This window comes from Harpia harpyja, chromosome 1 (genome assembly GCF_026419915.1).
Source record: "Harpia harpyja isolate bHarHar1 chromosome 1, bHarHar1 primary haplotype, whole genome shotgun sequence".
Lineage (NCBI taxonomy): Eukaryota > Metazoa > Chordata > Aves > Accipitriformes > Accipitridae > Harpia > Harpia harpyja.
In genome coordinates, this window is record NC_068940.1 from 97,042,678 (window position 1) to 97,054,807 (window position 12,130).

Sequence of the window (12,130 nt, forward strand, 5' to 3'; positions counted from 1 at the left end):
AATCAGGATTTGATCCTAGAAAGTGTCTATCTGGACCAAGAAAGGCATGTCTTTCAATTGCCATCACCATTATCTGGAGAGGCAATGGAGGAACAAAGCTGGTCTCAGTGATGAATGCTCCGTCCCTGAAACCACAGTGGAAAAGGCACCGATGTAGCTGCTCTTGGAGAAAAGGAAAGGAAACTGAACTGAAAGTCAGATCTGTTTTTTCTCTGAGATTTTTAAACAGCAGCTCCAGAAGTGTTACTTGCATTTTATTTAGTACTTACAGTGCAACAGCAATGAAACCTAACATTACAGGGAGTGTGTGTTCCCACCAGAAAATGTCTTCAACAGCTCATAAAAACCTGGCCATTTATCAGCACTGCAGGAGATCTTTATTACCTCCCTACAGCATATGCTCTTCTATGATGTAGTTATTGATTTAACAAGTAAACTTCATGGCAAGCTTTTATCTTGGAATTAGCAGCGAGACTGAAATAGAGCCCTTATTATTCTAATAACAGAGATGTGAGATTCCTGCATGTTCCAAAGGCCATATCATCACCTTAACAAGCATCCCATTAGGGCTGTCTGGGCTGCCACATCAAAGTGTGAGCTGTGAGAACTTTAACAATCATGATATCATACTCACGCCCGGCAATTTCACAACCCTTTTGTTTTTCTTCCTACAGGTTTGGACATCAGGCAAGCTCAGGTTATAGTGCTGTCATCAGGTACCAAATGTATAAATGGGGAATACATTAATGACCAAGGGCTTGCGGTCAACGACTGCCATGCAGAAATTGTGGCAAGAAGGGCATTTGTTCACTTCCTCTACTCACAGCTGGAACTACACTTAAGGTAACTGAATTCTGTTGATGCTTGGGCAATGTTATACAGCCTTCAGTGGAACAGATCCATCCTCCAGACATTTGAACTACTTGTTTCTTTATGTTGTTGTTTCCGAGTCTTTAGCTGATGAAGGACCAATACACTGCACAGAAAAAAATGCGAGTTACATAGTCTAGAGTGTTGGGTCATAAGCTCCTTTACTTCAGCTGATTTTCTTTCAGTAGCTATTAGATATGACTCATAAAGTTGGGTTTTATGAAGCCTGATGATTTTATACAAATCTTTACGTGCGGGCTTATTAGCATTATTCACTGGCCAGAGAGTGGAAAGGGGTCATTTTGCTCGCTGCAGCCATTTTCCTGTCTTCCTTGCTGCTGCTGAAATATCTCAAGGAAGTGATTTATTGATCGTTAATTCCTTAATTGACTCACTAGAGAACCAATGAGTGTTAACAGTACAGTAAACTTTGTGCCAAAGTGCAAGATGCTCTCACTCACTCCTTCTTTACGATGTTTTAAAATGTTATAGCATGTAGAATCATTACAGAGGAATTATTGTTCCTGTCTTCAGCCAAACCCACCTTGTTACCATTTAAATGGTTAATGGGTCATACATTGCCTGGAAGCTGGTAATAAGTGAGGTACCCCAGAGGTCTATCCTGGGACCTTGCTAATCATGTCTATCAATAATCTGGAAAATGCTATGTAGTGATTGGTTATAAGATTTGCAGAGGACACCATATTGTGGGGAGGACCAGTCGATATGCTTGAGGGCTGGGCTGTCATCCAGGCAAGCTGGAGGACAGGGCCAGCAGAAACTTTGACAGAAAACTCAACAAGGACAAATGGAAAGTCTCTCACCGAAGAGGAAAGAATGACCTGCAACAACACAGGCTGGACTCTTACCAGCTGGGGAGCAGCTCCACTGAAAACGGATAGGGTTCATAGGCAGACAGCAAGCTGAACATGAGATAGCAGTGTGCCTGGCTGCAAAGAGGGTCAACAGGATCCTGGGCTGTAGGAAGAGTCAGTCAAGGGATTGATCATCCCCTACTACTCAGCACTCGTTAGACCACATCTACAATACCATGCGCAGTTTTGGGTCCCCCAATACAGAAAAGATATCAACCATCGAAGCAGGTCCAGCAAAGGCCACCTGGATGCTGAGGGGCCAGAGCACTTGGCCTGTGTGGAGGGGCTGAGGGAGCTGGGCCTGGTCAGCCTGGAGATGGGATGGCAGACCCGGCAGACCCAGCAGAACATGTCAACAATACAATGGAGCTGGCATCTTTACCAGGGTGCACAGTGGGAAGATGACAGACAACAGGCACACACTGAAATAAGAGAAGCTTAGTCTGAACATTAGGACAAACTGTCCGCATGGGAATAGGCAGGCAGTGGAACAGGTCACCTGGCAAGGTTGTGCAGTCTCCCTCCTCTCTGGGAGATTTTCAAAACCTGAGTGAATAAAGCCCTGAGCAACCTGGCAAACTGCTTTGAGCAGGAGGTTGGGCTAGAGACCTGAGGTCCTTTCCAGCCTGAATTATCCTATGATCCTATGAAAACTGAGCAGAAGTGAAGCTGAGGTGGCATTTATTACATGGAAGGAACCAAGGAATGAAGGAAGCAAGGACAGAAAACAAACAAAATCCCCCTTATCTATAGGTCATTCTTCCGCCCTCCATTCTTGCTTGCATTTTCACGTGACTTTATCAGAAGGGCATTAACCTCTGTGCAAAAACTCTCTTTGACTTCAGAAGGTTTTGCATCAGGTCACAGACACAAGGATTAATCTGAGCAGGATTGTGTGTTCTTGTGAGCACCTATGATACTGTTGCACCGAAGCAACAATAATAGGAATAATGGTTATTATTTTCACTTCACACTGGAGTTGAAGACAAGAGAGTATATTGAGTAGATGAGCTTGACTAACAAAGGGGGACAAGAACCCTGAAGGGTTTAATCAAAACCAATATACTCTCTATTTCAATCTGAATTGCTTTCAAGTTTACATTAAATTATTATGTTTTCATCAGTGTCGCAGCCCTGGTACTTGCTTCGTGCTACAGTCTCTTGGGAAACAAGTGCTACCACTGTATCTTAAACTATTGTATCGATCCACCTCCCTAACATGTTCAGTCATATTATTATTTTATTTGGATCAATGTCAACAGCCTTTTGTTAAGAGAATCCTCAGTGCAGCACAAACTCTGTTCACAATAACTTCAAATCACTCTCTGTTCAGCCAAGAGCAGGCGCCACTGCTTCTCTGACCAGCACACACGATAAAAAGCTGAATCAAAATTGTCAAGGCTAAGCACCTTTGAAAGATAGAGCTGGAGATATTGTCAAATCAGATTTTGCTTCCTTAAAGTCCACGGGGAAGTAAAACTGTGTGCTATAATATATTCTTCAATTCTAGTATTTATTGCTACATTCAGTTTTATGCCATCATCCAGAGCTTTGACAAGCGAGAAAACGGGGGTGTTCAAAATGAAATGAAAAATGCATTTTCTGCACATCGAAGTCATATTTACCCCTTTTTCTCTAGAAAAAGAGAGACAACTCCCACAGGCAGAAAAATCACATGGTGCCACCGCATAGCTAAAAGGACAGGGGTTTTAGGATAGACATGTTAACTCAGCTCCACTGGGACTCTCTGCACACTAGCTCCTCAAGCTTGGGGGAAACACAAATGTGGCTTCTGCATTGTTATGCATTTGCACTTACCTAGCCCAAATTAAATTCCTCTTCCAGGCCAGGAACCTGTTGTACAGATTCCTATATGAACTGAGACCAAAAAATGGTTCCCTAACCTCAAAAAAGAATGAAAGCATAGTTCTTGGCTCAAAGAGCTTAAATTTTCCATCCCTCCCTATGGAACCCACAAGTTTGTTCTGTGGAGAGTATTCCCTATTTTCCACAAATCTTCCTCCCACCAAGCCTACCTGCTCAAATTGATCTCCACAGCTGGATTTCAAACTTTAGGAATTTCCAGCGCAAGACTTATTTTTCTATACGATGCTGTCCTCGAAAAGGAACCACTTCTCCAGAATTTACAAATGCTGCCATTGACCTCAGTGAAAGCAAAACACGTACTTGCGTGAGTGTAGCATGAAAGGCTTCAAAGAGCAGGGACAAGGAGGCTGGAGAAAGTGAGGGTCAGGATAGAGAATTAACGGCCAGGAGAGACGGAGTCACTGGGTTGAATATACTTCTTGACACTGTACTTGAGTTGTCTAAAAGTTAGTCAGTTGAGTGTGAACTAGATCCCCAAGGCTCCTTTTATCACCACTGGAGAGAGATGGGCATCTCTAGAGTGGGACTCAACAGACTTATTCAAGTATCTATTGTAGGTGAGATGAATTGCCATGTACTGGGGCAAATTTTTTTCCATTCCTATAAAGAGGGCATAGGGTGACTTCTTCAGATATTTGAACTGTAGAGCAGTCCCATCCACAAGCCAAAGTTGCAGCTTTATGTAAATTACTTTTTTTTTCCTTCTCTTCATGTTGCTAAACATTAGAGGTGTGGCTTTCCCAACTTTTTTATTGGGAAAGAGAGTTCCAGAATGGGAACTTTTTACCCTTGCTAAGAAGCAAGAGTGACAAATACTTCAAAAGGAAACTTTCTTTCAACAATTCATTGTCTAGAGCTTGAGTTAAACAAAAGCCAAAAGCACAACTAAAACCTGACAGCTTCTAACCAGTCTGATTAAAACCTTTACTCCTCCCAGATTTCATTTTTATGACAACCATAATCCTCCAGTTCTCAAGACTTTCACGAAAAAGATGAAAAGTAAGACATAAATTTTCTGATGTACAAAAGGACAAGAAAGACCTTTTGAGAAGCTTTTTCTAAAAATTGCTATCAAGAAGTACACAAATACCATAGTCTGAATCTCTTGCAATGATGGCAGTAAAATTTATATGGGTTTCAGTGGGATTATTTATACCAACTGACCAATAGGGAAGAAAAGAAAATCCAACTCTTCTTTTTTAAAGAAAACAAAACTAATGCCTTATTCTTAAAATAAACCAGTACCATAGCAGTCTTGCAGCACCTGCAGGTGCTGGAGCAATGATTTTACCAGAAGCTAAGTTCTTCCAGTGAGTCAGATGCAAACAACTGTTTAGTTTATACATAAAAAACAAGGAATAGTCTTCCTCCAGTCCAGCTGTTTTCTCCAGGAAAACCAGCTGCTTGTTATACACCTAATATTTCTTATTTTTGTCCTACTAGCCTCTTAATGGACGCAGCTCTGTCCCTTTTAAGCCTGCTATTAGTTTCTCTAGGATGCCGTGCTGTTGCAGGTAGTACTAGAGATTTCCCGTACGTATGTTTACGTGCTAAAAACAGCTCCTCTGCTTCTCTTTTAGAGGGTGAGGACTTGTTTCAGCAAAACATTTTGCATATCTTAAACCATAAGTACATGCTTAAATCTTGAAGTCAGCTCAAAACATATGCATGTGTTATGCTAAATAATGAACTTAAGCACAAGATTAGAATTAAGCACATTCTTAAATGTTCTTCTTGAATCAGCCTCAAATCCTAACTCTCCCACGGAAATTCATAACAGGCAAAGGTTTAGGGACAAATTCTGTTCTTTTAGCCACAGCCAGCATGTGGAAATGACCCTTTAGTGCCACCCCCAGAATGAATGACATTTGTGGGCTCACTGTGGGCTTCTCTCTTCATTGCTTTGTGCAGGTGTGTATGGCTGTGCAAAGTGGCATTGCAAAGGACTGATGCTGCAAACTCATTCTCCCACTCACAGCCCAAAACGACAACCCCAGAGAGAAGGCAGAACTGTACAGGTGCTGGGGGTGAAGTCACTTTGCAGAAGTGCATCTCATGCTCCACGTGGACCATTTTTGCAAGGTCCCTGGGTCCCCCTGGGCTTTGAAATTCCCCAAGCATCCCATGCACAAGAATCTCTGCTGAGACACAGCAGACGGTATTGCATCCCAAACTCTTTTATAGCAATACTCTCAGAGTTGCGTTATTAACCTGTTCAGCCACTGTGCAGGAGAATGAATCTCATGTTTGAGTTCAGCCCCCAGAAAACCATCCCAAAGGCAGGTCAGGACCATATGTGGTACGGAGGATGTCAGCCTTCTGGAGGAAGAGTCAAGCTGCCTTGCCCTCCAGCCCTGCCATCTATTTTTAGAGCAGCTGTCTATCACCCAAACCATCAGCCACAGTGGCCGCAGACCCTTCTTGGTACTCAGGGAGAGGGAAGAGAGCAAGGTTAATCAGTGAAAAACAATAACCAGTAAAACCAGGATGGGTGCTGATTACTGTGAACTCCTGAAATCCAGCCCAAAGAATGACTGCTCCAACCCTACATAGCAACTGTTTCTAAGTACTGCAAGCTGCCCCCCACTCCGGTGAGGTTTAACATAATAATAGCAGGCGTTAGGACTGCACAGCTTTGTATTCTCCCAGCTGATTTTGCGGTGAATTATTTAAAACTAACTGCAATTGCTCTAATGTCCAAGCAGCAGGACTTACAGGTATTTTATTATTTCAGAGGCTTGTATCAGGGCGATAATATAATTAGTGCAGTTGGGAAATTCCACCACAGCCAGCAGAAAATGAAGGAGCTGCATGTGGCAGCCCCGGCTCAGCAGCTGGTGTGGCTCCCTGTCCCTGACAGGCGAGCTAATGTGCCTGTAAATTCCTCCTGACAGCAAACGCATCCCGGCATCAAAAAATGACAAAACACCCAAACCATGGAAGAGTGACAGCCAAACAGCTTCAATAGCACAGAGGCTGCACCGGGATAAAACAGGCAGAGGCAGCTTGGATTAAAGCCAAGGACTTGCTCCGAGGCTGAGTAGAAAGCAGCCCTGTTTACACTAACAGGAGGCAGAGAAACCAGCAGAAATCGCCTTGGTTAATGGGCTGTCCTATAGTGAATTAAATGGGTAGGATTCTGGCTTATTAAGAGCCTCCTAGGAAAATCATTACCTGCAGGTGCCTTCCTGTTCAGAGATATTCCTGAAAAAAGGCCCTTGAGTTTCTGAGGGGAGGACCAGGGCATCAGACGGAAGGGAGTCTCATTACAATTTCACTAATCACATTTTCACCTTCAAAATTATAATCATGACCATCACCCAAATGTACTTATTAGAGGCAGCTGCTTGTCAGAGAATTCACCCATATCTTCCCAAATGTAAATCATCTGAGGGACCGCACAGCAGCACAGCCTTAATGCGAGCTATTGCTGCAAACGGCAGGACTGGGAGGGTTTGGCCTCCCGGGCAGCTGTTGCTAATGGAATATGTGTGCTGTGTCCCCATCTAGCTGCTGAACCACTGCGAAGATAAAAGCTTCGTCTTAATAAGTATCTCTTTCAACTCAGCTGAGAAAAGCCTGCACAAGTTTTGTCCTCGCCTCTCAGGATGGCTTCTGATTTCCAAAAATGCCAAGTGACCAAGAGGACACTGCTGGCTTAGATGGAGCACTCGTAGGTGGCTCTGGTTGAAGGGGGAAGAAAAGCAACGCCTGGGGAGCCGGGAGGGTTGGCAGGGGTCGTAAAATCCGGGTGCTTCATTAGAGGGCCTTTTCAGTGGAGCATATAAACGCACATCTTGGTTGCAGTGATGTTAATGGGATTTAAACACGTGCCTAGGCATTGTGATGAGCAGAGCCGATTTGCTCACGGGAGCCTAAGAGAACTTTTCCTTCTTTCATGCACCAGAACCTCTTTAAAATCAATGTGTTTATGCATCTGTGCATGTGAAGAAGGAGAGTTACCCTTCAAAAATCCACACGTTTTATCATTAGAATATATTCTAGGTAAGCAAGCCAAAAGCACTTTGACAGTTTTGACCCCTTTCACACATTTCTTCACTTGGAGAAGCTTATTGTTTTTCTCTTGTCACTAGGCGAAATATATGATGCCAGGTGCTAATAAAAACAAACAAACAGAGGGAGAAAAACAGAGAGAGAAAGAGCAGAAATGTTTCTGATTTGGCATGTAACAAATGACCTGGAACCTCTTTTGTGATCATAGCAAACGGCGAGAAGACTGGGAGCGATCAATCTTTGTGCGATTAAAAGAGGGAGGCTACAGGCTGCGGGAGAACATCCTGTTCCATCTGTACGTGAGCACTTCACCCTGCGGAGACGCACGCCTCAACTCCCCCTATGAAATCACAACTGACTGTAAGAAAAAAATTTTTCCCTCTCCTTTTTCCCCTTTGCGTGGGTCTTTTCTTTTCTTTTCTTTTCTTTTCTTTTCTTTTCTTTTTTTTTTTTTTTTAAGATCAGTCCTTTCTTTCTTTGTTTGCTTGCAGAAAATGTTTCTCTTGAGAGCAGAAACATTACGGGCTGTGTGACGTGTGTGTGTCTGTGCAACTGGTGCTTGGTCCCGTGTACTGGACAAAGGTGTGCAGGGAAAATTAGAGCTGGGCAAGGCAGTGGGAGGCTGCTCTGCGTGCCTGAGGCTCAGTGGCTTTGCTAGGGAATATGTCCCCAGTAGCCTGCATTTCCTGCTAGGAAATGCAACCCCAACAGTAAATAAATGCCTTGGGAAGGGTCCCCATAATCAAAGAGATCCCTGAAGCCAGGTCATGGGCTGGACCAGAGGATCAGGACTCTAGCTGGGGATGCGTAGACTTTTCTCAGGGTTCAGGCAGTACATACGGGTGGAAGGGCTGCATTTACACTAAACCTGAGCTGTCCAGGCTGCAGCGGCTGGAGTCTGAATTAGAGAGATGATATGATATGATATCGCACATCTGTAGTGTTGGTTGAAGGTCAGACTCTCTCCAGATATCACCTGCCCTTGCAGCGAATAATGTCCAGACCCTTCTGGAAAGGATCCTTCCCAGGCCATCCTGCCTATGTTAAATCAACTGCATGGTCACTGCTTGGCAGATGGGCTAGAGGGAGTCTACCAGGCCAGCCTTGGAGTCCCTGCGCCCATACCTATGGCATTTAAGCAGAAACATGATTTTCCAGGGATTTCTCCTCTAGAGGTGATCTTGCAAGTGAGGTAAACAAATCAGGTCTTGAGCCAGTGTGTGCCACCAACAGACCTGCAGAGCTTGTTGTCCATGAAAAGATATCCCATCTCCAGCACATGACCCAGCACTCTGATCTTGTCACCCCTCCAAACATGCATGTCCCTGTCATTGCCCTGCCATCGCCCTGCCATCACAGAGGCACGTCCTTGTTGTGTTCCCACTGCACCAGCTTTGCCCCTGCCAAGCCACAGGGAATGCCCCCAACAAAGAACAGGGGACTCGAGAGGTCCATGGCTTGTTATCACATGTGTCTGTCAACCCGTGATCAAATGCACGATGCACCAGGTGCACTCTTATCTCTGCCCCTAGGTATTGCTTCTCATACATGCATTTTACAGTGCTGTAATACCCATAGTGCTGGCTGCTAAATGTACATATATATAATGAGAAATAGTCCTTGCCCTGACTACCTTGAATGTGAAGCAGGCAAGACACAAGAATGGATGGAGGAGAAAGCATAGATACTATAATGTAAAATTAATCATCCAAGGTCACACAACGACCTAACTTCCTCACAGGCAAATCCATCAGACAGTAGTTTTCACTCCTGGTTCTTATTTGTACAAGTTATTTATTAACGATTAGGTATTATTCTCCCCAGACTGGAATCTTTTTGTCATCTGTGAAACAGCAGCTTGCTGGGGCGAGAAAGCAGAATGCACCTATTCAGGAAGGAAATACCCTTCCTTACCTGACATGATTTCTACATTCTGTCAGCAGGGTTTATAAAATGAAGAAAAGCAAGTAAATGTTTAAAAGGCAAACAGCAAATTGACAAATTCCTGATGAGGTAACAAAATGAGGAGACATAGCATCATCTTAAAAACAAAATTAAAAATAAAAAAGTGCCTATGAATATCAAAAATGAATAGTGATTTTTGGCATCCCACTTTATGTGTGTATCAAGAGATATCTAAAAAGGCTTTATATTTTGTTAAAGGCCCTTATGTTTTCCAGAAGGCAGGCTTCCTGGGGCACCCTTTACTTGACATCAGAAACAGAAGCATCAAAATCTGTAATTATTTTTAAAATTTGATCCATTCTTGAGAACAACCGAAAGCTGTCCAGGATGCATTCTGCTCTTTCATGCATAAGGAAGCGGGTGCTTTGGGCAGCTGACAGCCAGTGCTGCCTATTGATATGCAGCTGAACCCAGCCCTGGAGGTGAACCGTACTTGGCTCCTGGGTTGCTTCAAAAAACACATGAATCCACCAGCTAATGAGGGAATGCTTCTTTAGATAACGGTACATATAGGAAGCTGTGTTTAAAAATACATAATCACGCAACACCTGACACATACGGTAAACTTGTAGGAAGTCAAAAAAATACTTTTCATGTTGGTTATTACACCGATTAGTGTCCTGATGCTGAGGCAGAAAGGGCTGTGTGGCTTACCCAAGGTTACACAGTGATTCAGTAGTGGGACTTGGAGGGGCACTACATCTAATTTGTAATTCACTCTTTTAAGCAGATCCTTCTACCTTTGTCCTGTGCTCTTAAAATAATTTAGCACTGTGTAAAAAAACCATGTTGCCAAAAGCTGTCCTTCAGTGAGATAAGCATTTCCTTTTAGCTCACATTATCCCAGAGACATCTGGGAAGATAAGCATTTTATAATGTTTATCATTCAGATCTTCTCTTTTCTTTTTTTTTTTTTACTAAAGAAATAACCTTTCTTTCATCCAGTAATGACAAGAAACTCCAGATGAATGCTGTTTCATTTCTTAAACAACAAAGAAGCCTCTCCTAGAGCTAGTGCAAGCCATCAAACGTTACTGATTATTCTCTAAAGATGCATTAACATTTAAAACCAGTGTCTCGCCATGTGGTTTCTGGTTTTGCGAAGGAATATGATAAGCCTTTATCAATATAGGGAGTGAGTAAAATCCACTTCTCAAATCTCCTTCCAAAAATTTCCTATTATCCACCGTGTCTTCCCAGCACCCTCAGGGAGGTCTCACATTTCCTTCTTATGAGCTTTGTTCTGGTAAGGGAGGAGATAAGCTAGCATGCACTTGAAACCCCGTTTACTTCTTACTCGGTAGTGCAGGGCATCAAGTTAGTGGCATGTGCAAAAATCTGACCTTACCGTGGTTCATGTGAACAGCTGCAATGCAGAGGAGAGGTCCAGAGAGCCCACACCCATGCCACGTTCATGCAGAAACCTAAGAGATTTGGGACAAACAGATAAAATCCCACTTTGATTTGCAATGATGCCCTTCTTGGATCAGAGGTGAGCTGACTTGTTTGTTGATACATCCTTAGGCAGATCTAAAAGAGAGGCAAGATCCAGCTGGACCAGGGCTGCTCTCAGCATGGAGGGTTTTCTAACTGCTTTTTGGTGCGCGTAGGTCAGGAGGCTGGAAGAGCTTACAGGGGGATTCAAGTGAAGTTGAATCTTTGGGGGAGGCTGTACAATCCAAGAGAGTAGGGGAGGAGGCTGAGGGGAGAGGCGCAAGAACAGGCGACAGCGGGAGAGGAGACGAGCCAGGGTCGGTGGTGTTGCAGGAATAGGAGGCTGGGAAATGCCAGAGGGGTTTCAGACAGTTGTGAGCATTTTTATGGGTTTGTCCTGGCTCCTTCTCTCTAGCCAGTCTCCAAGGTCACCCACAAGGTTGTAGCACAGCTGTATGGTGAAGAGGCAGCATGTTCCCAGTGTCCTTACCACTCTCTAATTGCTCCTTCACACACTCAGCTTCTGCTCCTGCTTCAGTTCAGTGCTTTAGGTCAGGGAGCCTAAGACAACGTCTCCTTTTCTGTACCTTCTCCCTTTATGTACATCCAAGCAAGGTATACCTGGATTTCTGACTTCTCCTGAGGGCAGTATTGCAGCACAAGTTAACATGGGTTTCCTGGAGGTTTCAAGGGGGCTGATGCTCTACTCTGCTCTGGTGAAAACCCACATGGAGTACTCAGTAGGTCCAGCTCTGGAGTCCTCAGCACAGGAAAGACATGGACCTGTTGGAGTGGATCCAGAGGAGGGCCACAAAAATGGTCAGAGGGATGGAATGCCTCTCCTATGAAGACAGGCTGAGAGAGTTGAGGTTGTTCAGCCTGGAGAAGAGAAGGCTCTGGGGAGACCTTATTGCAGCCTTTCAGTACTTAAAGGGGGCTTATAAGAAAGACGGGGATAGACTTTCTAGCAGGGCCTGTTGCAATAAAAGGGATAATGGCTTTAAACTAAAAGAGGGTAGATTCAGACTAAATGTAAGGAAGAAATTTTTTACCATGAGGGTGGTGAAACACTGGAACAGGTTGCC

General features: G+C 43.9%; 1 protein-coding gene across 1 annotated transcript in view; it reads left to right on the forward strand.

The window, feature by feature from the left end:
• ADARB2 (adenosine deaminase RNA specific B2 (inactive)) overlaps positions 1–12,130 on the forward strand; it is a 327,010-nt gene that overhangs the window by 277,939 nt on the left and 36,941 nt on the right. The window contains exons 5-6 of the mRNA XM_052806329.1: positions 675–843; positions 7,855–8,006. Of these exons, the coding sequence (XP_052662289.1) occupies positions 675–843; positions 7,855–8,006 (321 nt within the window). The remainder of the gene's footprint in view (positions 1–674; positions 844–7,854; positions 8,007–12,130) is intronic.